This window comes from Jaculus jaculus, chromosome 1 (genome assembly GCF_020740685.1).
Source record: "Jaculus jaculus isolate mJacJac1 chromosome 1, mJacJac1.mat.Y.cur, whole genome shotgun sequence".
In the NCBI taxonomy this organism is placed as follows: Eukaryota; Metazoa; Chordata; class Mammalia; order Rodentia; family Dipodidae; genus Jaculus; species Jaculus jaculus.
The window spans coordinates 50330859-50357965 of record NC_059102.1 but is presented as its reverse complement, the minus strand read 5'-3'; the positions used below and the strand labels follow the sequence as shown (position 1 = coordinate 50357965).

Below are 27107 nucleotides of genomic sequence, written 5' to 3'. Positions count from 1 at the left end.
AGATGTTATGGAAGCTGACATACCATATATTAAGTGCTATGAATGTGTCCTTCTATCTTAAGCAATATTTTTCTATAATTTGGAGGTCTGAGTTCAAATTATAGTGGTATTCACATTTCTAAGCCCAGTGATGGAACAGGACCACATGATGCTGCTGCATGGCCCTGGCCCTCTGTCTGACAGCCTGTCCCTATACCAAACCATGATTGACTCACATATATTCAAACTGGCTTTGCCTTTTGGGTGCACAAAACTGGTGTGATCAACTTTTATCAGGAAAAAGGCATGGAAAAATATCCCTTTGCATGCCCTAGAAGGGTAGGGATGCCAAGTGTTTCAGGCTCATAAAGTGGTCTAGAAGCAGATCAGCAGGCTCCAGGTAAGAATTTCTAAGTGACTGCATAAATTCTTATTTCTTTGAGAAGAGTCACTTGAGGGGATCTCTGGGACCTGAAGCTAAAACTGAGGCCTACAGCAAGGGTCCTATTGCCTGGGCCTATTGAAGTAATAGCTTTATATACTGAGATGTGTTGTATTTGAAAATAAACCAACATAGTATATGTTAAGAAAAAATCTGAATTATAGGGAAACAGTGAGTGGGAAATACTGTGGACAAATAGATAATAAAACTCGATACCTAAGTATGGAAAGAACACAGTTATAATAGGGAAAAAGTTATAGAGGTTGCCGCTAACAATCAAGTCTGACTAGGGAAATGAACTTAAAAAAGAAATTCAGGGTCTGGAAAGATGGCTCATCAGTTAAACATTATTGCTTACAATCTGAGATGATATGTTTTCGATTCACCTTTACCCATATAAAGACAGATGCATCAAGTAGCAAGTGCATCTGGAGTTTATTTCCAGAGGAAGGAGGACCTGGCATATCCATATTCACTGTCTGCCTCTTTTTCTCTGTTTGTGTCAAGTAAACAAATAAAAATATTGAAAAGAAGAAATTCATTTGAAGCAAATGCATTTCAAAAGTAAATAAAGTTCTCTATAAAGGGTGACATCCTTTGGCATTTTCACGTAAGGGTAGCTATCACTAAGGGAGATCCAGACAGCCATAATCTACTCGGAAACTTGGAATTAATAATGAAATTAAACAGAATACAATCTCATTAACCACCTATAAATTATTTTCCATTCTCACATGAACCCTTGTTCCTTTGTCAATGATCATTTTCCTGGTCAGCATAATATATTTAGACATCATTATTATAACAAAATATTTTAGGGTTTATATTTGTATATATTTTAATTCTTAATGGGTCCATCTTGCCTTATGAAATGGGAAATTGATGACAGTGTTGTGGCTAGTTACAGAAAAAGCTAGCCTATTTTCTAAAACCAGTACAGTATAGAAAGTCACAAAAGAAAATGTAATATATGGCAGTCCTGAGTAGATGAGAACTAGTTTAGTGTAATCTTTAATATCAGCCAGGTGTAGATAGTGGCACAGTGATCATAGCTTAGCTCACAGTAATATATCTGAATAGTGTACATTGAAAGTTAGAAGTTTATAAATTAATGATAGTTTATGTTTAAAAAGGCCCTAAAATTACTAATTTACATGCTAGCAAATATATATATATTTTAATTCTGGTGTACACAGGTTCAGAAACCATGAAATCCTAAATTTTAACTTGCCTGTATATATGTGAAAAGGGCTAGGTAAAGGGCATAGTAGGTCAGAGTGCCTGCTATGCAAGCAGGAGTGAGAGAAAGGACCTAGATTTAGTCCTTAGTGCCCATGTAAAAAGCTGGGCATGGCCATGTATGCTTGTAACTTGAGTCCTATGGGACAAGAGAATTGTGGGGTTCACTGGTCCGTCTTATTAAAAATAGCAGCTCTAGGCTCAGTGAGAGACTTCATCTCAAGAGAACAAGCAGAAGAGCAATAGAACAGTGTTCTTTTCAGGCCTCCACATGCACATGCACATGGATAAACCACACACAGGGGTATGCCACACACATTCAAAACTGTGCATACTATATACACAAAACAATAATTTCTTATTATTTAAAATTTATAATGACAAAATTAGCAAATTCCAAAATTAACTTAAGTACATGTACGACACTGCTGTGCTAAGTTGTTTGGTAGTACAATTTAGAAAGCTTAAAGCCAAAAAAAAAAAAAAAAAAAAAAAAGAAAGAAAGAAAGAAAGAAAGAAAGAAAGAAAGAAAGAAATCTAAGTCATGTTTCTAAGGAAAATAAGTGTATATGGGTGTGGGTGGTAGAAAACCTGTATTCTTCTTATGCAATGTTTATGCAAAATGTTCCTTTCAAACTAACATGTTTCCCCATATGGGGAGCAAGTTTGCAGCAAAGATGTTGACAGTGAGAGAGACACCAGTCACCTGGATAGCAAACAACTGTCACCAATTGATGCTGTGGGCCCCTCTAAACACAGACATACAATAATATTCCAGAAAAAAATTGAATAGCAGAGATTATGCCTCATAGAATAAATCTGAACCCATATAGACCTAGACTGTGAGGTTGTTTTAGAAACTGATCTATAACTTATAAAAGGGAAAAGAAGGATAATTTCTTTGAATAGTATTTAATTAGTAATAGTAAACTAGGTATGAGACAAAGTTGAAACCACACATAATATTATGTTTGATGAACTATTAGGCAAAAAATAAAAATGAAAATAAAAGAAATAAAGTGCATCTAAGTTGGAAAGAAGCAAAATTATTTATATATGCAGATGGTATGATTCTGTATATGACTAAGTTTCTATCAAGTGGTTGTTAGAACTGATAAATATGTCAAATTGCAGGATAAAAAAATCAACATACAAAAATTAGCAGTTTTATATGCCAGCAATGAAACTGCTGAAAAAGAAATGAAAGAAGCAATCCTATTGGCAAAGGTAACAAGCATCTCCAGGACCAGACAATGGGGGTGGGGGTGGGGAGGGAGAGGAGGGTAAGGATTGGGGTGGGCAGCACAAAACTGGACCCAAACGGCCATGGTACTATAAAATTCTACATCCTAAAAGACAGAATAAATGGTTGAACCTTCACCAGGACCTTAGAGGGAACACCTGAATCACAAGACCCTGGAAAGGGTACGATGAAGACTGACCTTAATCTTTTCCTGTTTCTGTTTCTCTCTCTCTCTCTCTTCTCTCTAGCTCTTTTATATTACTTATCTTTTCCTTCCTTCTCTTCTTGGGTGCTGACCTGTAACTCCCAGTACCAGCATGTGGCTATCATCCACAATGAGCTCTTGATCAGAGAGACATATAAACTTTCCCAAAAGAAGACAGATTTCTGTCAGAGTACTTGATGACCCACCAAAAGTTAGTGGTAAGGCCCTACTGCTAAAGACACCATATGTGGTTGACACATAACATGGAGTGACATGGCTGGAAGCTGGAAGAGAGTCAGTCCCCAGACAGTTAGCACGTCTAGTGCCAGAAGGTGCTACATGAGCAACTGGGGGAAAATGACCAGTATCTGTCCAAGTAACTCGTGGTCTAAGCTACTCAATAGCAAAGAACTTGATGTGATGCTCACCCAAGTGCAATAGTATCACACAGCCATGGTGGATAACCAATTGCTCTTGATTTGGCTAACTGATCTGCTCAGTGGAATGGAACCCATAGCTGGAGCTGGGAAATAAGTCAGAACCATATCCAAAAATGAGCCCACTCTCCATTATCAAGCTCCCCTCAATCATGGGCTACAACAGGGCCTACACCTATTAAATTCTCTCTAAAAAAACAATGGTTATCCCATTTACCTGGTGATAACTTTATTCTCTGTTGTAGAATTTGCTTCCTTTTTCAGATAGATGCAGATCCTAAGGAGAGAACCACCCATCACACCTCAAAAGGGCCTCAGCTGAAACCAAGAATAACTGGGGAAATAAGCGAGAGTGCTGTTTTCTCGGTGAACCTGGTACCAGCACAAGGGTGAAGGAGATAGACACAGAGAACACTCAACTCCTCCCAAACCAGATATCCAGAGGCACAGAGGCTCCCAAGACCTCATCACTGAAGCAGACCTAAAATGAACCCAACATGATAGCTCAGGAAATTTGCAGAAGAGGGGGAGGAAAGAATATCAGAGCCACATATTGGGTCATGATACATAGAGACATTGTCTCCTCCCCACAACTGATGGCTAACCCCACAATGCATGACCAATATTCCCCAACAAGGAGGGTCCCTGTGGAGGAGGGAGGACAGGTAGGAGGCTAACAATGGTACCAACTTGACTGTATTCACTGAGTACAAAACTAATAAAAAAAGTTTTAGTGAGAAATTAAACTCAGGTAGTGAAATATGTCTACATTCAATTATTTTTAAATGATGGAAGAAAGCATACAAGACCAGAACTGGATGTGGTAAAACATATGTATAATACCAGCACTTGCAAGGATGGTGGAAGAGAAATGCCTTAAATTCTGTGCTTGCCTAGGCTGAATAATGAGTTGGAAGCGAGCCTGGGCTATATAGTGAGTCTCTATATGAAAACAAAGCAGAACCAAAAATGTAAATTATAGAATGCATGCAAAAATACACACAAAATGGAAACATACTCCATTTTAATTGATCAAGTGGCTTTCAATATTATTAAAATTACCTTATAACCTGAAGTGATCTATCTGTAGTCAATGCAATCACAATAAAAATACTAACCATCAAATACCTAAATACAGGCACAGGCAAAAGAAGTAAACATTGACAGATGGGGTTATGTCAAACTAACAAGGTTCTGTACAGCAAAAGAAACAATAAGCAGAGTGCATGAGATAAAATGTTTACAAACTATTGATCTGACAAAGGATTAATATCCAGAATATATATGGAACTAAGAAAACCCAGTAAATTTAATAAAAATCTAATTTTAAAAATGTACTAAAAATTAACCCAACATGGCTCAGGGAAATTTTGCAGAAGAAGGGGAGGAAAGAATGTCAGGGCCACATGTTGGGTCATGATATGCAGAGACATTTATCCTACCCATAACTGAGGGCTAACTCCATAATGCATGACCCATACACCTCAACAAGGAGAGGCCAAGGGGAGGGGTAAGTCACAGATGAGCCTAATAATGGTACCAAACTGACTGTATTTGCTGAATACAAAACTAATTAATAAGAAAAATCAAAATAAATAAATAAATAAATAAATTTATCAAACAAGACAGAGGTGCATACAATTTTAGAGTTGTTTGGATAAATTGTAGTTTAAACTAAGCATTTGTACTTTGTTCATGTTTAAAAATATTCAAAGCTTCATTTTTACAATAATAAAATGTGAGGAGAAACACACATACACAAAAACAAAACTGCCCTTTCTGAAAAGAAAACATACAACTGGCCAACATGTGTAAAGATGTATAAGTCCTTAATATAATTCATCATCAGGTCAATGCCCATGTAAACTACAATAGGATGCCATGTCACTACAGCTGAAGAACTATCAACACAAACTGAAAATCTACCACAAGTGGTAAGAAAAGGGAGAATTCACATACATGTTGGGTGAGAATGTAAATTAGTATAGATAATATAGAAGACTATGAATATTTCTTTCAAAACTAAAACTATTATATGATATAGAAATTCCACGATTTTTTACACTTACAAAGGAAATGAGATCATTACATAAAAGCGATACCTACACTGTCATGTCTTTCCACACATTTCTCATGGTACCCAGTGTAATCTAAAGATAAGAAGTCATCATTTTACATTTTAGGCATATGATCCATTTTAATTTTTCTGTATGGTATGAGAACCTCTTAATGTCCTCATAAGAAGAGACGTCACAGAGCTGCAATTATTCTCCTCCTCCACATTCCAAGGAGACACCATGTTAACACAAAGCACAGAGGAAGTTAGAAAGCCAGGAAAAGTTCCTCAATGAAATGTGACAATGCTGTTGCCACAATTCCAGACTCCCAGCCTCCAAAGTTATGGGACAGTTTATTTCTTTTGGGTGAGCCACCTGGCTGTGGTATCTTTGTTATGATCACAGTGACTAAGACAATAGTATAATGGACAGGCAGCTTTTAAACTCTTGATGGTGTTCCACTGAACTACCTTGAGATCAGAGCATGCTGCATTGGCCACTGTAGTTTCAAGACAAATTGAAAGTCACTCTTCAAATTTGGTCCTTCTTTTCCAGGTTGTTTTAGCTATTCTAGGCCTTTTGTACTTCTATAACAATTTTTGTATTAGCATGTGTATTCCTAAAAAAAGATAAAAACTTGCTAGGGTCTTAATTGGAATTTCACTTAATGTGTAGATCAATCTGGGAGAACAATACTGAGTTCTATACTGTATGAATACAATGTATCTACAATTTTATCCTGGGAATAGCTTATATTTTCATTTGGTACATCTTAGAATCTTTTCTCCAAATTATCTCTCACCACTTAATAGTTTAGATGCTGTTATAAAAGTGTTTTTATTTCAATTTCTAATTGTTTGTACCTTGGTTGATTAACGGCTACCGACAGTTTTCAAAATGGCCCTGGTCAACTATCCTAAAAAGAATCCTGACATGTTCCTAAATGTCTGAATGTGAAATAGACAATTACCACATAGTAAACTTTTCTAAAGTTTCTCCTGCTTGCATTTCACTATATGTAGAATGAGATCCTTGCAATACTAGATTCAGCTGGAAATGCTGGTCTCAGGAGTACAGAGTCTCAGAAAGAACACACAAATAATGTTACAGGCATATAATTTTTGACAAGAATATTCAGAGGTATTTTTCAAGCACTTAAAATACTTTCCCAAGCATCACAATTGATTAGTGTAACAATAATGAATGTAGCTAATTGATATCAATGTTGCCTGTCAAAAGTATGATTTATAACAAGTCATTTTTCTTCTATGTTATATGAAGGAAAAATTAAGAAGCAATCATTTATATTTGAAAGGAATAAAAACGACAGACAAAAACACTCGCAGAGTTCATTAGCAAGAAAATTAGCTCTGGGGCTTAAGGGATGGTTTATCAGTTAATATGCTTACCTGCAACGCCAAAGGACCCAAGTTTGATTCCCCAGGACCTATGTAAACTAAGTGGTCCATGCATCTGGCATTTATTTTAAACAGCTAAAGGTCCTGGTTGCCCATTATTCCTCTCTATGTGCCTCTTTCACTCTCCCTTTCTTTTTCTCCCTCTCTCTTAAATAAATAGCTCTGAATGAGATACTTTTATTTATGATTTTGAAGCAATTTTCAAAGTCGCATTGATCTTGGACACCTGAAGAGAATTACTTGTCTGAAAACATGTTGGGGTATAACAAAGAAGAGTTGAATTGTTCTTGTAATTAGCTCAACTTCCACCATTGAAATTATTTTATATTTAAGATTAAACAAATTAAAGAGTATATATAAGGCTGGAGAAATAGCTTAGTGGTTAAGGTGTTTGCCTGCAAATCCTAAGGACCCTGGTTTGATTCCCCAGAACCCACTTAAGCCAGTTGCACAAGGAGGTGCATGCATCTAGAGTTCATTTGCAGTGGCTAGAGGCCCTGGCATGTGTATTCTCTCTCTCTATCTGCCTCTTTCTCTCTCTAATAAAAAACAAATTTAAAAAATTAAACATGAAAAAAATCTTGAATACATTTTTATGGAAAAATGCTATGCCATTCTTCAGTGTCTCTACCCACCCATAAAAATCTCATCTCTTTTATAAAAATGTCATGGAATGACAGGAATGACACAAATGACATGAGTATAACAAGAAAGGAAAAGGGGAGAAAAATGACACATTAACCCAGAGTACGACAGAGTAAGATTCCACATATGTAAAGTGTTAAGCACAAATAAGCTTATCACAAAATTATCCACATGCACAATGAAAATGCATTTAGCTATCTTATGAGTGGTGATACCAGGAAGAAGACACACTCAGAAGTTAGAGGAGACTTGCACTAAATCTATAATGCTTATTTACAAATAAGTCAATCAACACATTTAATTAGAATATTTTATCTATTTGTGAGAAAAGAGAGAGAGAGAAAGAGAGTATATGGGCATGCCAGGGTTTTTGCCACTGCAAATGAACTTCAGGTGCATGTGTAACTGTGCATTTGGCCTGAGTACCCAGTTTTGATTCCCCAGAACCCACATAAGCCAGATACACAAGGTAGGCATGCGTCTGGAGATTGTTTTTGTAGTGGCTAGAGGCCCTGGTGTGACCATAAATAAATAAAGTTTTGGGCTGGAGAGATGGCTTAGCGGTTAAGCGCTTGACTGTGAAGCCTAAGGACCCCGGTTCGAGGCTCAATTCCCCAGGACCCACGTTAGCCAGATGCACAAGGGGGCACACGCATCTGAAATTTGTCTGCAGTGGCTGGAAGCCCTGGTGCACCCATTCTCTCTCTCTCTGCCTCCTTCTCTGTCTGTCGCTCTCAAATAAATAAATAAAAATAAACCAAAAAAATTAAAAAAAAATAAATAAAGTTTTAAAAACTGGATCATCAGGCTTTGCAAACAAGTGCCTTTAACTACTGAGTCATCTCCCCAGCCCAATTACCATATTTTTTTAACCTATAAATGTATTATTCTTAAAAAAAACATGTGAAACCACAAACAAGAAGCAGGCTCAGGGGCTGGAGAGATGGCTTAGCGGTTAAGCGCTTGCCTGTGAAGCCTAAGGTCCCCGGTTCGAGGCTTGGTTCCCCAGGTCCCACGTTAACCAGATGCACAAGGGGGCGCACACATCTGGAGTTCGTTTGCAGAGGCTGGAAGCCCTGGCGCGCCCATTCTCTCTCTCTCCCTCTCTCTGTCTTTCTCTCTGTGTCTGTCACTCTCAAATAAATAAATAAAGATTACAAAAAAAAAAAAAAGAAGCAGGCTCAGGAATGTAAGGAACTTTCCCAAGATCATAGTACATGAGGGGAGAAGCTGGGGAACTAGAGATTTCTAACAAACTGACGTGGCATTACTAACTTTTTATTGGCATGAACAGACTTGGCAGTGGCTTCTTGTTCAGAATGAGAGGCAACAGCTTAGACAGTTTCTCTTGGAAAGGACCTAGATAATGATGGTCTGTCATGAAAAACCACTGTTTGATATGAAGTTTCATGTATGTATTTGGTATTCAAAGATCTATTCTAGCTATAAAGAAGCAAACTCAAAAAAATCAGAAGCTGTGACCTAAAGAAATATAAGGAATCATCAGTTCAATTAGCTGACTTGGCAGATTTAGAAAGGGAACTCGGAGACGCTAGCTGGCTTCCAAGTTATTAACTTTCTGATAGGCTTAAAATTTAAAGTTAGGCCAATTATATCAACTTTTCTTAACTTATTCAAACTTTAGCAGAATATTTGTGAGACTGGGAATAGTGATTAACAATGAAGAAGATGAAGATGATGGTGATGACAACAGCAATGTGTTTTTTTTTTGGGGGGGGGGAATGCACTGTGTATTCTAGACATTCACCCAAATGCCTACATGCATCCTTTAGATTAATCTTTCCAACCATCCTCAAAAGTTAGGAACAACCATAATCTCTCTGAGTCTCAGTTTTAGTTAATGATAGAGTGAAGTCTGACCCAAATCTGATTTCTAAGTTGAAACATTCCATCACATTGAGGTCAAAGACTGATGTATCATGAGTAAAGACAGTGGCTGTTAACGAGAGCAGTCTCATCTCTTTTGGGTTCAACTTGGTCTTATTTCACATTACTAGTAATTACTGTAATTATCTTAGATTTGACATCTGATACCTACATGTATTCTCCATGGTTTCAAATCAGGCAGAAATGGAGCAATGATAATGAAAGTATAAATGGATTGACTCATGTTATTAGACCAAGCTGATTTCTTTGTAGCACAACTGAAGTTTTCATGAATCTAGGGAATAATTAAAGAGAAAGTAAAGTATTTTGCCCTTTTTCTGTTGCAAGGAAGCCATTACCACAGGAGAAAAAAAATGATTCTTGAGTCAAATAATACTGCATAAATTGCTTTGAGCAAATCAACTAGAGGGAAAGAGTAAGGGAAAAAGTAAGAACTATATTTTGCACATCCATGTTTATTACAGTTTCATTTACAATAACTAAGAATTGGAAATGGCCTAAATTCCCACCATCAGATGAATAAATGACGGAAACATGTTACATATACACAATGGAATTATATTTGTCAGTATGGAAAAATGAAATCAAAACAAAAGAATGACCAAGAGAGTTTACCATAATTAGGTTTCTTCATTTGAAGGCCCAAAGTAAAATGTCGTGGTTTTGTTTTATAGAAATATCTTATTGGTAGAAATGGCAGCCCACGGGCCAGTTTGCAGAAAGTTCATTGTCTTGCAGACTTGGTATTTCTAATCCAGGTTAGACTGGATTGCATATTTGCACTATTCTTTCTTCTTAATAAGCTGATGTCAAATGCTAGCAGAGAAGCTACAAGCGGGAGCTCAGTAACTGCTGCCTTCATTATAAGCTTTCCAACTGTCCTGTTTATACACATTACTCATTGGTATGACTAATGTGACCCATGCAGTCAAACATGTTCAAAACTCCTGCCTCTCCAAACAAATTTGAGTAATGCAGGAGGTCAGTCATAGAAAGGACTGTAGGATTGAGCATCATTAGAGAGGTCCATTTGTTAATCTATTTATCATTCTTTCGTCTATGCAGCCAGCAGATGTGGACTATATGACAAATGCAGAATTCTGGCATGAAATCAAACTTGAAATCCCCGTGGCTTCTCTTCACTGATGCCATATTCAGTTATAGACCTACAGGAGCTACCCAGGATGTGTGCTAACAGAGAGTTGGAGACATAACATTGGTGAATTTTAAGAAATGAAATAAATTCCAGAGTGTTAATTATTTAAATGGTACCAAAAGAGGGAATTTAAATAAGGAAAAGGAAATCAGCAGTACACAGTGAAAAAGCCAGTGATTTAGAAGTAAATTCAAATTAAGATTTTAAAATAATCTGTATGTATACCTGGTGACATTTAAGTCTTAGTAGTGAAAAGGTGGTGGTAAAAGGCAAAAGGTATGGTATGAACTGGGTATGGCCCTGGAGGGAAATACTAGAGTTTGATGAAGAGAGGTTGGTGATTTTGTAGCCTATAGGAAACAGTGAAGAGGATTAAAGATGTGCAAAAGAAATTCTTTCATGCCAAATAGTTCAAGGAATGTACCAGAAAAAATAAAGAAAAACTTAGGTAGACTGCCATAATGTAAATTTTGATGTCACAGCAGCATTTAGCAACTTTTCCATAAAGTTTTCATTCTTTGGGGATACATTGTAGGAAGATATTTTCATCACAATAATAGTCTTTTTTATTTGGTACCAAAATTCAACGACAAAAAACTACAAAAGAAAATCAGTTGGTTCCTATCATGATTATTTTCTGGCATTGTCCTTATTATTTTAATTACAAAATAATTATAAAAGTTGCTAGAGTTTGCATTTTTCCATTTTGTTTTGTTTTGTTTTTTTTCCTGTGGCAAATGATATGGTTTTCCACAAGTGCAATTAATCTTGGGCAAATGAAATTAGGTGGTATCATTTTTTAAAGTACTCTACACACTAATTAGTTAAAGGTGAGAAAAGATTAAGAACACACTATTTCTTTTAATTTAGATCTTGGATGAAATCTAAAGACAAGTGCATGTTAATTAAATGAAGATCAAATGAACTCAGTAAAAGAGAAAAATGAAAGTTGAATATGTTTAGTTTTGAGTTTTCATAAGGTAAGCATGCCTGAGTACAATGACTTATTAATACATTGCTTTCATTTCTTTAGCCGTGCAACAAAAACAAACCTGCCATCTGATCAGGTCTTTGAAAATAAAACCTCCCCCATCTGTTTCTTCACAATAACCATAAGCAAAATGTTTGTAAGTTTTTAGGAAAGGTCCAATTTAAAGTGTAACCAAAGCTGACTGCTTTAATAATTGGGGAGTAAATTATATCCTATGACTATAGCTATCCCTGCATCTGGAATCAGATACAAAGATAAATGTACATTGGTTATTTCTTTTTTTTCAAATGCTATACATACATAAAGCACTAAAATCTGAAACAAATTCTCATCTATATTTGCTGATAGCAGAAGTATGGTGCTTATTGGAAAGTGAGAGTGGGTTTTTCAAATATATTTGTCATGTGTTCTGTAAAATTTATGGTACAAAGTCAACTTGTATTGTCTTCCATATTAGATGGGGAGAAATCTTAAGTCATTTACAAGCAGGATTTCCATCATCTTCAAGGAGACCTCTGCTAGTCCAGCCTATAGAGCTTTCTATAGTACATTTAGATGTGGGTTACCTCCATTTGTAACTCCTCTTCCCTCTCCATCACCATTAACAACAATGGCAACACCTGGAGGTGAGCCCTGAGAAGACATCACTACGTGCTCAACATTTGCTGCTAGTCCTGTTTCTGGATTTCAGAATTTCTCAACTAGCCACTGTCCTGTGATTCTGAGTAAAACTGTACACCATTAAGTTCAAGAGAGACTCCTCTTTTAGATTCATCTAGAGGTTTTTGGCTAAGCAACACAAAACTGAAATTTTTCTCTATCAAGATAAAGTTGATATCCTAGAAATTAACTTCTTAATCCCAAAGTCTATATGAACAGATTAAAAATCTAGCTGGAACTAAGTAAAAGTGTTTCTGATATTAGCATAAGTGCTAAAGAAAGGGCCTATTTTACTAGGCAATGTCAGGAAATGACACAAAATCTGTACAACACATGGTCTACTTACCCCTGCAAGGCTTTCTCTCCAAACCAGTCTCCCTTCCCTAAAGTCCTAAGAAATATTGGGTCTTCACTTGGTGAATCTTCACGAGTGACGTTTACCTGCAAAGAGAAATGAACATCTAAATCAACCACGTGCCAGGAAAATCAATGCTATTATAAGAATGCAGCCTTAGTTGTTATTTTCCTTCAAAAAATAATACAGCATTGAAAGATTACAATTTTACTTAATTTTCAGCCTCATTCCCACTTACTCTGTTTTATGAAGCAACTGCTATAATGAATTTAGTGAGGAATTCTACCATTTTATATATGTTTATACACTAAAAAAAATTTTTTTTGAGGTACAGTCTCATTCTAGCCCAGGCTGACCTGCAATTCACTATGTAGTCTCAGGGTGGCCTTGAACTCATGATGATCCTCCTACCCGCTGCCTCTCGAGTGCTGGGATTAAAGGCATGTACCACCACACCCAGCTTATACATGTGTTTTAGAAGATATGAATAAACTATGTGTAGTGTTTCATGCTTGTAATTGCAACACTGGGGAAGAATAAATAGGACAATTGTGGGAACAAGGTCAGTGTGAGCTACATAGTAAAAAATAGACATACCTTGTCTCAATACAATCCACAAATATATATATATGTGTGTGTGTGTGTGTGTGTGTGTGTGTATGTGTGTGTGTTTGCATAATTTACATATGTATGAATAATATAAATGTAACGCATTATTTTTATAACCTAACTTTTCTCTTATTATTGTTTTAATGTGTTCTATTATATATATATATATATATTATTTATTTATTTATTTTATGCATCAGTCATTATGCACATATATGAATTTTCAGGTAAATCTGCATTTATCTTGTTTCCACTGTTTTCCTTCATTGAACATCCTTCTATGTACCTCTACATACACATCCCAATTTCTCTAGGATATTACTGTCTGTTTTCCTGAGGAGTTCTCCTTCAAAGGTCCCTCACATTTCCCAGTAGCCTTCTAGGAGGGCTCTGTCTGATAATAGTGCTCATGAGTCAAGCACTCTTTTCAGCAGGATTTTTTTTTTGGTGAAGATATAAAATTGTATACATGTCTTTTTTAACCATAATAGTATGCTTTCAAAGGAAGGGTCATTTTGGCACTCTCTGTGATTTATAATAAGTATCAATAAATTGTAAGTTGATCAAACAGAAAGCTTCACTACTATAAAAGTATCTCAGAACATATAGGACCTATGACATTGATTATGTCTTCTTAATGTACTAATGTAGACATAACGGCAAGTTGTACCTGAGTATTAATTATGCTCTGGTAATAGTCATAATCCAGTCTGTCATTCAGGAAGGTTAAATAGTTAAAAATCACCTACCTGTGCAATGTAATGAGGTAGAAAGCTAATTTCTTGAGAAAATGCTGGACATTTGAACGTATTTAAAATATTGTGCTTCAGGTTTCTGAACATAGAGATTGGATATCATGACCAGAATTTTTATAAGTGTTAAGGCTTGTTCAAGGTGGAGGGAATTCAATTATTATTCTCCACTGATCCATTTGATTGCTCTTCTACATAGTGTTTCAAACTATGGAAATTCAGTTTTAAGCTCTCTTAGTTACCACTAAGCTATATCATAAAGATACTAATTTGCATGTTGATGAGTCTTTTATAGATGTGAAAACTTCAGTAGGGAGTCTTATTTTAAACAAAAGTTTCTGGGCCCTTATTCCCGGGGTTTCTGATTCATTCACGTGAACACAAGCAGCTAAAATTCATTGCCTCTTCCTTTTTCATAAAACTCTACCACACAAATAGTTCAGTGGAATGGGGGCAGGGAGGAGAGAACTGATGGTGCCAATACATGATGTGACTATACAAAGTTTCTATTTAAAAAAAATAGTGATCCTTCTGTAGATGCAAATGAGGGTCGCTTCTAGTTTTACTCATATTTTGTTACTGAGATTCTACTGACAATATTTCTGTTGATATTCCTGTACATGTTTCCTGACACCCATGTATGATGGTTGATATAGACTGTAGATTTGACAGGACCTATAAGTGCCTAGGAAACTAACTCTAGGGTATGCCTATGAGGTTTTATCTTGATTAGGAGGTTAATTGAAGTGGGAAGACTCCATGGACTAGGGTAGTGGACTGTATAAAGAAGAGAGCTCAGGGCTGGAGAGATGGCTTAGCGGTTAAGCGCTTGCCTGTGACGCCTAAGGACCCCGGTTTGAGGCTTGGTTCCCCAGGTCCCACGTTAGCCAGATGCACAAGGGGGTGCACGCATCTGGAGTTCGTTTGCAGAGGCTGGAAGCCCTGGCGCGCCCATTCTCTCTCTCTCACTCTGTCTTTCTGTCTGTGTCTGTCGCTCTCAAATAAATAAATAATAAAAAAAAAAAAAGAAGAGAGCTGAGCACCAGCGCTCACACCGTCTGTATCCTCACTGTGGACTGAATAAGACCAGCTGCCACACTTTCCCTTGCCATGATGAGCTGTAACCATAGAAATACCTTTCCTCCCTGAAACTTAGCTTTGTCAGGTGGTTTTGGCCCAGCAATGGGTAAGATACCTAATATACTATGATTAAGAGTTTCAGTAGAGTCAGCCCTTACAAATAAAGTACAAGTTTATTTACCATAAGCACGTTTAGTTTTACTAGGTGCTGACTTGTTAAAAATTATCTATTTTAGGCTGGAGAGATGGCTTAGCAGTTAAGTACTTGCCTATGAAACCTAAGGACCCCAGTTCAAGGCTTGATTCCCTAGGGCCCACATTAGCCAGATGCACAAGAGGGCACACACATCTGGAGTTCATTTGCAGTGGCTGGAGGCCCTGCATGCCCATTCTCTCTCTCTGTGCCTCTCAAATAAATAAATAAAAATAAACAAATATAAAATTAAAAAATAATCTATTTGCACCATCAGTGAATGGAAGTTTATACATTATGTGGTCATGGGCAATTAGATTTTTTGTTTTAGGAAAAATGTCAGAGTTTGATAGCATTTTCCTGAATAGTAATGGAGAAGGAAGATTTTTAAAATTATTTCTTCACTTAGGTTTCTTCTTGGTAATAGCTTAATCATCCCTTTTGCCTATTCTTCTATTGGCTTAACTTGCTGCAAACATTCATGTTTGTGTGTGTGTGTGTGTATGAACTATATTTTTATTCCTTTAGATTAAATATCCTAAAGTATTTTTGGTGGATCATATGGTAAATGTTTAGTTAACCTTTTAGGAAACTGTCAAGCTGTTTTTCACAATGGCTTTACCATTTCACATTTTCAGCCTGAAGAACAGTTCTCATTACTGTCCCTCCTCACTTGCACTTCACAGAATCACACTACTTTCAATTTTAACCATTCTGTTGAGCATATAGCAGTATATCAGGAGGTTTACTTTGCAATATAATAATTACCAGTGATATTGAAGATCTCTTAATTTGCCTGTTTGCTATTTTTATATCTGATCTTCCTGTTTAAGTCTCTTATTTTTAAAAGTTTGGCGGGTTTTTTTGTTGGCTCTCTGGATGTTTGGCATATAGACTCAATATTCCTCCTTTACAATATATGCAATTTGTAACAGCTTTCATTATTACTAGAGGAATTTTTCATTCTCTTAATGTAATTTTCAGAGTAAATATTTATAATTTTGATATCCCACTGTATCATTTTTTCTCCTACAGATTATGAATTTTGGTGTCAGGTCTATGGGCTTCTTACCTGAGCCCATGCTATAAAAAATTTCCTCTAAATATTTTGTTTGACACTTCAATCTATTATTAATTTTATTCAACTTTCATATAAGATATGAAAATTAGGGCAAAACTCACATTATATTTTTTCTTGCTTCTGGCTTGCCAATTATTCCACATAATTTGTCAAAGATACCCTCCCTCATTGATTAATCTTTGTCTCATCCTCATGGTAAGTTTAAGTACTTTGTATAAGTCATCTGAGAATTAGTGTTATGGACAGATTATTTCATTTATCAAATGTTTTCACTTAATTGATTGACATAATGTGACTTTTTTCTTTAAACTGTAAATATAGTAGATTATATTGAGTAATTCAAGTTTATCAGTTTATTTACTTATCTACTTATTTTGCTTTTTTTTGTTTGTTTGTTTTGTTTTTTCAAGATAGGGCCTCACTCAGGTCCAGGCTGACCTGTAGTCTCAAGGTGGCCTTGAACACATGGCGATCCTCCTACCTCTGCCTCCCGAGTGCTGGGATTAAAGGTGTGCGCCACCACGCCCGGCTCTTATTTTGCTTTTTTGAGACAGTGTCTGATATGTAGCCTAGGCTGGCTTGGAACTCATGCCAATCCTCTTGCCTCAGTTTCAAATGTAAATTATAGTAAAAAAAAATTTTTTTTTTAAAGGGTAATTCCAGCACTCTGAGGGGCTGAAGCAGGAGGAGTACAAGTTCAAACCCAACATTAGTTACAGTGTGAAGCCTTGTAACAAAACAGAAGAAAAAAATGTGGATACTGCTACTGAGAAGTTCACTTTTATTTAAGGTAAATTAATTTTAATTCAGATAGAAAATGAGACTAATGGCTACTATATCATCCTGTGTACAAAATGATCTAACAAACTTGTATTAACCTTAATGTTATATCTGCCTATACAACCCAAAAGAAACCAAAATTATATGACATTTAAATAATCATTATTTCTCTCTTTCTAGGTAGATTTCTCTTGGTTACTACAACAGTACCACACTGTAGTAGTGACCATATGTATGTATTTCTGTCTTGCTGCTGATGCAAAAGGAAATATTTCTCGTTTCACTGTTATGATTATACAAATACATGCATGAATATTTAAACAAAATTCCCATACTTAGTGAGAAAACATGGAGCTGTGTTATGTGAATTCAATTAACTATACTTAAAATGCTTGCTTATCTAAGAAGCAAAGCATGTGATCTTTTAAGGGTAAGATAATAGATAGGAATTTCTGAATCATGGTTTCTTTTTTAGAATTAAAAAAAATATATTTGCAAGGTGAGAGAGAGAGAGAGGGAGAGAGAGAAATAGAGAAAGGAGACAGAGGGAGAATGAATGTGCCAGGGTCTCTAGCCACTGCAAAGAGACTCCAGACGCATGCACCTCCTTGGTTTATGTGGGTACTGGGGAATCAAACCTGTGTCCTTTTGCTTCACATGCAAGCACCTTAACTGATCAGCCATCTCTCCAGCACTGAAGCATGGTTTTTTATAAACAGTAGCACACAAGGTATATAGAAAAGAGTCAGAAAAATCAAAATGCATTTGACCTATTATTGGAATAGTGAAAAAATATATACCACTCCTGTTAAATTTTGGTTCACCTTATTTATGGGTAGGTAGGGTCTTGAGGTAATAGCATGGGGGATATTTATAGAGGTATTTGGCACTTCCCCCAACAGTTGAAAATCCATTTCTCCAGAAGACTGAAATGGACTCACTAAAGAAGACAATTAACGCAATGTCTGCTTCAAACAGAGCTGCAAGTATTTTGCCTCGAGTCTTAGAAAAATCACTTTCTAGATTTCCATTGGGGGGGCACAAGTATTTCACAATTTATTTACTAGTGCTTCTATTCTTGAGTAGACATGTTTAACAGAAAAAAAAATATTTTAATCTTATTTTACACCTAGGTAAATAGAACAGAACCAGGCAATCCATTTGTAGCTCTATAGCCCTTGATGTTGTTGTCCTTCTACAGTATTTCCTAAGAAAAATCATTTCCGTGATAATAAGGAAAATATTTTTGCCAGGGTTACTCTTTAAAAATGTTACAAATCAGCTGGAGAGATGGCTTAGTGGTTAAGAGCTTGCCTGTGAAGCCTAAGGACCCGGGTTCGAGGCTCAATTTCCCTAGGACCCACGTTAGCCAGATGCACAAGGGGGCGCACGCGTCTGGAGTTCATTTGCAGGGGCTGGAGGCCCTGGCATGCCCATTCTCTCTCTCTCTCTCTGCTTCTTTCTCTCTCTGTCACTTTCAAATAAATAAATAAACAAACAAATTTTTTTTAATGTTACAAATGCAAGAAAAACAAATATAAATTTATATTGGTATATGTAAAAAAAAAATCACACAGTTTTCAAAAATCCCAAGTCCATAGCTTATGTTCTGGATAACCTTAACTTATTGTATACAACTCATCCTTCTTTATGATTACATATACTTGAATATGTCCCTTCTGCTTTTATAATCATAGTAATGGATCAATATTAGAATTAATTTAATTAATGTGTTAATTGACATAATTAATAATCATAGGAGCTAACTTTTGTGACCTGAGTCAATAAGGAAAAATCCAAGGCTGGTTTTACATCCCTTCCCTCCGACAAACTTTGGTGTGTGAAGGAATGTTAATATATTATCACTATTTCTTGCTAAGAATCCCAACATTGCATCAAAGTATTGTCAAAGTTATTGGCTCCTGTGGTGCACTTTCCATGCTGCTTCTATTTATATTATAGAGAACTCATAGAACAGCTCACTAATATACCTGTTTTCAGCTAAAATAGGTAATACACCACCATTTCTCTTGGGAAATTCTGGAGGTCACAAAGGCCTGTAGAACATCTGTCTTAGTAGTTAAGCACATCACTCCATGACCTCAAGGAATTAACAATGCAGGGAAGACAAAATAAATCCAGATTATAAGGACAAAAATCCCCTTGTGATCATCAAAGTATTCATCCATAAAGATTTTTGATTTTGTTAATTAATGACAGTAAATGACAATGTCTGCCAGTATGTTATCGAAACCAAAGCATATTTGTATTTTTTATTTGGTAATATTAGCCAATGCACAATAAAATTATAACCATAACTTATTTAATACATGTAATTACATTATTTCCATTCTTAACTTGCATTTCTAGTTCAGGGTTTCAGAGATCAATCAAATGAACAGACATAAAAAATGTAAGTTTTTAAAAGTGATATGCCTTTTCTACAAACATTGACATATGTGTAATCTTGGTTCAAAAATACAGCAAAATTAGTACCTAAACTGTAATTAATACTTAGGATCTTTCATGTTACTTATAGCTCTATGAGTATTTCTATATGCGCTATAAGATACCAGAGTTAGTTATTTTGTGAAATAACAAGAAAGACATTTATGTACTATGTTTGATCTACTGATTTGTTTGTGTGAGAGAGAGTGTGTGTATGACCAGGATGTGCATTTGGGGATCAGAAGATAACCTCAAGGTGTCATTCTCATTGTTCAGAGCTCTTGCCACTGCAGAGGTACATATGAATAATTGGCTCTTGAGTTTTGGATTCTTCCATTTCCACCTCCTTTTGTTGCTGGTGCCTTGGGGTCACAGATGCATGTACCACTTTGCATCTAGCTTTATGTGTGTGCTAGGAAGGATCACCAGTATGCTACAGTATAGATATATATGCTACAGTATAGCATATATACCCATGACTTCATTGCCCTTAGAATGCTGAGCAATTGGCTTAAAAAGACAAAATAAGTAAGTCTAAGCCAGGTGTGGTGGTGCACACCTTTAATCCCAGCACTAGGGAGGCAGAGGTAGGAGGATCGCCATGAGTTTGAGGCCATCCTTATGCTACATAGTGAATTCCCAGGTCAGCCTGAGCTAGAGTGAAATCCTGCCTAGGAAAACCAAACCAAACCTAACAAAACAAAACAACAAAAAAAGTAAGTTTATAGCAAATCTATACTGAAATAATCTAATTCCAAAGCTCTATTTTCATCACAATGATGCTACTTTCCTAAATATTAGATGGACTTTCAATAGTTTATTGTATAGTTGTAATTACAGAGCTCTTTCTATTTATGTAGGTTTATTAATGGCATCTAGAGTCACGATTATTGACATCTGGACACTTACTGACCTCCACAGTTGCACTCTCTTTTTCTCCTGCATCATATTTTGGAAGATTTATTCTTAGAAAAAGAAGAAAAAAACTAGGTTGGGTAGATGGTTCAAGGGTTAATGACATTTGCTTGCAAAGCCTGCCATCCCAGGTTAAATTCCCAAGTACCCATGTGAAGCCAGATGCACAAAGTGGTGCAATAATCTGGAGTTTATTTATGCTCTTGAACTGTTTCTCACCCCAAAATATAAATACAAAATATATTTAAAAGAGAAGGAGAGACTCGTATAGGCCAAGATTTAGCACATGTGTCTTGTACAGCCCAAACTTACCTTTCCTTTGCTAATGATGAAAAAGGTGTCCCCTCTTGCACCTTGCCTGATAATATATTCCCCATTTTCATAGTGGGTCTGAAAAATAGAAACAGTAATAGAAAACAGATATTAAGAAAGGTGTGATCCGCATATTCCAAAGTCTTCAAACATCAGTCAATAAATACAACAGAAATGATGTATTTATTTTGATGGAATTTTATCCAGACTTAGAATGTTTCATGGTCTAAGAATTACAAAGATATCACATTCATAATGCTCATTTGCAAAACTTCTGTGAATGTCATTTTTGTTAGTGATTATATTCATATCCACAAATTTCTTCATTTCAATTGTATGATGAAGATTTATTTTCTACTATCAACTAAGCATGAAATAAAATAGCAGCACTGTTAATTAAGTTGTTCTTTCTGTATTATTTGTCACTTTCACTTGGTTTTAGTAGTTTTATAATAATAGTCCTTTTGTGTGAAATCACTGTAACATCTAAAGATTTTCATTTGAATCATGGGTAGTTTTTAGTGAGAATAAGATGACTCTGGATACTTTGCAAGGCTCCACTTCATGCCTTAATGCCCTTACTTGAGCAATTTCCATTTGGTCCTGTTAAACAGAAAGCCTTAATTTTATGTCCTTAATACTCGTCCAGCATCTGTCCAGTATAAGCTACCAAATGATGAGCGAGGTCAGGCTGCAGAGAAAAAAAAACTACCATAGTCAATAACCAGCATCCTGAGGAGGACATCATCACTAGGTCCACTCCCAGAGTGAAGATTACTCCTGTGATGAGCAGAATGAATTCTGTGAGGAGAGGTGATGGAAAATGTATTGCTGAGTCAGGAGGTTAAATGAGCCTCTGCCATCTGGCCCTATGCTTCTCTGAGCTTAGCAAGGGAGCCATATCTTGAGAAGGGGAAAAAAATCAGCTTACATTCTACTTAGGAAACAGGTTTCAATGAATACAGACAATACCTATTAAGCTTGTGGCTTCTCTTACTCTTTAACACTTTATTTTCTCTTCAAATTGCCTTTCTTTAATACTTGGCATTGAAAATAGCCTTTATTTTCTTTATGTAACTAGAACGTTAACATATTACTGAACCTCGTGCTTAATATTTTTATTTTTTCACACAAATACAATTTGAATTCATAGTAACAAAGCCTTTAAAAAAATCTTCAGGAGCTGGGTGTAGTGGTGCACGCCTTTAACCCCAGCACTCGGGAGACTGAGGTAGGAGGATTGCTGTGAGTTCAAGACCACCCTGAGACTACAGAATGAATTGTAGGTCAGCCTGAGCTAGAGCAAGACTCTACCTTGAAAAACAAACAAACAAAAATTTCAGTGTGTGTGTGTGTGTGTGTGTGTGTGTGTGTGTGTGTGAGCGAGAGAGAGAGAGAGAGGGAGAGAGAGAGAGAACATGCACACGGGTGGTGTGTCATGTGATTTGTGTGCAGAAGCCAGAAGATAAATATGAGTATCCTCTTTGTACTAGTCTACCGGTTTCCTGGAGATGGAGGGAGTCCGTCTCTCATTCAATACAGAGAGGCTATTTTCACTGCTTTTAAATGATTTTATTTTTGTCATCAAGCTCCAGTGATTCTCTAGTCTCCACCCTGTGAAACTGGGCTCATAGATGTATGTGGCCAAGCACAGATGTTTATGTCAATGCCAGGGAATCAAACTATCAAACTCAGGTGGTCTTAACCATCATAGACCCTCTTACATGTTCAGCAAGTGCTCTTAAACACTGAGCCATCTTCCCAGTCCCACAAGTTTTTAATCCTTAAATTCTTTCTTAATTCCTTCATAATTCTTTTTCCTAATGTCAACTTCCAGATAGTACATTGGTGTATACCTTAAGAGATTATTTTCCATGTGTAAATACACGTATGAACATATACAAAACACATGTATATAAGTAATTCTGAATGCAGTTACTAACATAGAATGCATATGACTCAACATATTTGTTTCACTTAACAAAATTGCCTGTGTTTGTTTCCATGTCTGGATACATTAAAATGGGGAAAACTTTACAACAATATACAGATTTATAAACATAATAATAATATACACTCTGTGCTCATACAACAAAACTTTTTAGCATTTTTTTATTGGGGGGGAGAGAGAGAGAGAAAGAGAGAATTGGTGTGCCAGGGCCCACAGCCACTGTAATTGAACTCCAGACATGTGTGCCATTTGTGTGCACATGTGACCTTGTATGCTGGTGTCATATTGTGCTTCTGGCTTAGGTGGGTCCTGTAGAGTCAATCATGAGTCCTTAGGCTTCACAGACAAGTGCCATAACTGCTAAGTCATCTCTCCAGCCCAACAAAACTTTTTGCATATCTCTGAGTCAGGCTTTCTAATAGGCACTGAGCATGTAAAGATGAGCTAGATAGAATTTCACAATAGCACCATCCAGTAGGTCTCTCCTTGATTGTGTGAATATCAATATATTCACCACTCACTACTTGAAGACTTTGCTTCCTTAAAATATTATAAAGCATATTTAATACTAATTTATTTAACTTACAGTACTCACATCTGGCTACTAACCACTACAGTGAGTACAGGTAGTAGCTAAAAGTAACAAGTGGAATTATAATTTTTAGCAGTGGTGGTAGAAGGTTCTTTCTCATTCTTGATCTTTCCTTCCATGAAAATGGGACTCTTGGGCTGGAGAGATGGCTTAGCGGTTAAGCGCTTGCCTGTGAAGCCTAAGGACCCCGGTTCGAGGCGCGGTTCCCCAGGTCCCACGTTAGCCAGATGCACAAGGGGGCGCACACGTCTGGAGTTCGTTTGCAGAGGCTGGAAGCCCTGGCGCGCCCATTCTCTCTCTCTCCCTCTATCTGTCTTTCTCTCTGTGTCTGTCTCTCTCAAATAAATAAATAAAAAATTAAAAAAAAAAAAACGAAAATGGGACTCTTAAATGAATGTCAGACATCTCTCCTTCCCTTTCCACACTCCGCTCTAGAGGAGTCAACATGTCTTATCTGATTGACAGATTTGAAGAAATCAACTGTGTGCACTCATTTCTGCTTCTCATCTCTTCACTGTGGGAGGGGCATGCCACAGAAGCACGGTCTTCTCTGGTGCTTCTCCAGGGGAAGGCTCTGCTAGTCACCCTCTTGAAGCATGGCCCTGCCTCAGCTCCTATGACATGATAGGTCTTTTGTCCCCTTATATGGTTTCATTTGGGAAGTCTGTTTGGTTCTTATACCTAGCTGATATCCTCTATCCAAGACTTTATTTGTAATAATGGTAAAATATTTTAATCCCATTTATTTTACATCTGACCTTATTCCTAAGCCAGAATTAATCAAAACCACACAGCAACCCAGTGTGCACAGTGCTGTGTTAGAAATAAGTACAGGCTTCACTGAAGGGTGAGAACAAGGCCACAGGGCATTCAACAGGATGATCCACTCAAAAACACAAGAAGAGAATACACAGCTTACTTATAAGTGTCACAAGTAGTTGCATGTTTTAAGGGAGAAATGCAAAATTTGAGGAATCCTTAGCATATCTGAATTACCACTCACCTCTCTTTTTGTTTAAAAACTAGCATACCTGTCAATGGTGTGACTACTTTACCTATTGAATCAATTTGTATCTCACAATATTTTACTAAGTCTTATCTTATGAAAAAAAAAAGCCTACACTCCTAGCCATAGAATAGTTGTTTGCATTCAACAAGTAAACACATTTGTAAGATATTAAAAGATGTGAAGGTTAAGAGTTCCCTAAGCTGAGCACTACTGGCATTTTGAGACAAATAGTCCTTTGCTGTAGGGAATTGTCCTGTGTCCCCTGTTCTGACACAGGACATTTAGCAGCATCCCTGGAACCTACTGTATGGACACCAGTAGTACCCTAAGTCCAGCTGTGGAAAGTCAAAATGTTTCCAGACATGATTAACTAGCCTGTTGGAATATTATCTGTCCTCAGTTGCAAATAAGCTCTATAAATCTGAACTTATTTATTTATTTCTTAAAGAGGCAGACACACAGAGAGAGAGAATGAGCATGCCAGGGCCTCCAGCCACTGCAAACAAAATCCAGACACATGCTTCCCCTTGTGCATCTGGCTAATTTAAGCCTCAAGCCTGGGTCCTTAGGCTTCACAGGCAAACACTTAACCACTAAGCCATCTCTACAGCCCTAAATCTGAATTTCCAATCTCTTCATTTTAGTGAGTTGAGAATTAGGCAGGAGTATCTAGATAAAGTCTAGATACTGAATTCATAGAGGTGATCTAATCACCTTATTAATATTATAAGACATGTATTTCTGTAACTTGGTATGCACAATTATCATATCAACTATTTTAGTTCAACTATGGAAGCTCCCACTGAACATATTCCATCCTGCATAAGTTGTAAATACCCAAGGATCCAGAGGATAGTCTATGCAAGGCCAAAGGCAGGCCAGATGTGGGAAGAATAGAATCATGGTGTCATAACACCAGGACTATAGTGACCATGCTGTCCTGAAGTGTTTAGCTTGCACTTGAGGGAGAAAGAATTATGCATGCTGCCTCTCTGAGTCTCTCTAATCATGTTAATAAAATGCCAGAATTTCCCTGTCATGTGCAGCTCACTTTGTCACTCAACTATTTGCTTATATTAAATTAAATTTCAGAAATAGTTAGAACTTAAAAAGAGAAGAGGATCTGGAGAGATGGCTTAGTAGTCAAGACACTTTCTTGTGAAGCCTAACAACATGGGTTTGATTCCCCAGGACCCAGGTAAAGTGATATGCACAAAATGGTGCATGCATGTGGAGCTCACTTGCAGTGGGCACCCATACTCTCCCACTCCTCTATCTGTCTCTCTCTTTGTCAAAATATCTGACAGGCCTGGTCAGCTATGTATGGGCTGACCTTAAGAATAAACACTTGAGGACTTCCAGTTAAGATGGCGGCATAGGAACCACATCAAAGCAGCCTAGGGTAGAAAAAGCCAAAGAAAACCCAGGACAATACACACGTTTACTAAAAAGTGAGGTACATGAGAAATTAAAATGGCAGCAGAGAGTAGGAGAGTCCCAGAGCTTCCAGAGCCCATACAGGCAGGCTGAAGCAGCTCCAACAGCGGCGCCCCAGCTCCAGAAGTGGAAGCGGACCTGGAAGCCTCAGCTCTGGCTCTGGCAGCAACAGCAGTGGCGCTGGCACTGGCTCCAGTGGCTCCAGCAGTGAAGGCAGTGGCTCCAGCAGCTGCAGCTATAGCAGCAGTAGTGGCGGACCCAGCAGTGGTGGTATCAGCAATGGCAGCAGCGGGCCCAGCAGCAGAGGCTTCAGCAGCAACAGTGGTGGGCCCAGCAGCAGCAGCAGTGGACCCAGCAGCAGCAGTTTCAGCAGCAGCAACAGTGGTTCCAGCAGTGGGGGTGCCCATCTGCAGGACCACAGTTGCCAGGCTCGGTTTGCCCCACAGGTAAAGCTCGTGCCCAGCTCCAGAAAACAGAACAGCGGTCCAACAACACAGCCAGCCTACTTGACTGAGACCAAAATCATCCAAAAAGATAACTGGGATTGCTCCAGGGAAGGGTCTCACTTGTTCACAAGCTGACTTGGAACCCTCAACAGACAAGAAATCTTAACCTCTTTGTTGATAGAGGATCTGGTTGTTATAACACCTACTCTTGTATAAATACTTGGTGCTGCTTTTGATTGAATGTGTACAGTGTTTAGTTAAATTTTAGAATCTACCTGTATTTTGTTCCACTCAGCCTGCTTGAATACTCCCATAGCAGGGAAACTCAACCCCTAGGAATACTTTTCTAGATACTCTGAGAGTGTTAAGAGCCACACCTAGCATCTTAATCTCCTACACTGAAGATATATAACATCACATCAATTGATACAGCTAAGAATACCTAGCAAACTAGAAAATCCAAACATTAACTTAATCCAAGATGCAAAAATATATACATTATAGCACAAGAAACACCAAAAATCAAGACAATATAAATCCACCAAAAAGTATTAATGCATCAGAGATGACCTCCAGTGAGAACAAGTTAGAAGAAATGCCTGAGAAAGATTTCAAAAGAATGATTTTAAATATGTTCAAAAAAGTCAAAGAACAAATCAAAGAGGAAATCAGAGAGAAAATCAAAGGACTCAAAGAAGATGCTGGACACCAATCTAATGAAATAAAGAAAGCAATACAAGACATAAATAAGGAAATAGAAATAAAGA

General features: G+C 37.1%; 1 protein-coding gene and 1 pseudogene across 2 annotated transcripts in view; one reads left to right on the top strand and one right to left on the bottom strand.

Annotated features, from left to right (window-relative positions):
• The window catches only part of LOC105943710, a 52203-nt pseudogene extending 41484 nt beyond the window's left edge, over positions 1-10719 (top strand).
• The window catches only part of Prkg1 (protein kinase cGMP-dependent 1), a 1244729-nt gene that overhangs the window by 191449 nt on the left and 1026173 nt on the right, over positions 1-27107 (bottom strand). For both annotated transcript variants that reach the window (XM_004653190.2, XM_004653189.2), the window contains exons 6-7: positions 20906-20983; positions 12727-12821 (exon numbers count right to left, since the gene is read on the bottom strand). In XM_004653190.2, coding sequence (XP_004653247.1) covers positions 12727-12821; positions 20906-20983 — 173 coding nt within the window. The remainder of the gene's footprint in view (positions 1-12726; positions 12822-20905; positions 20984-27107) is intronic.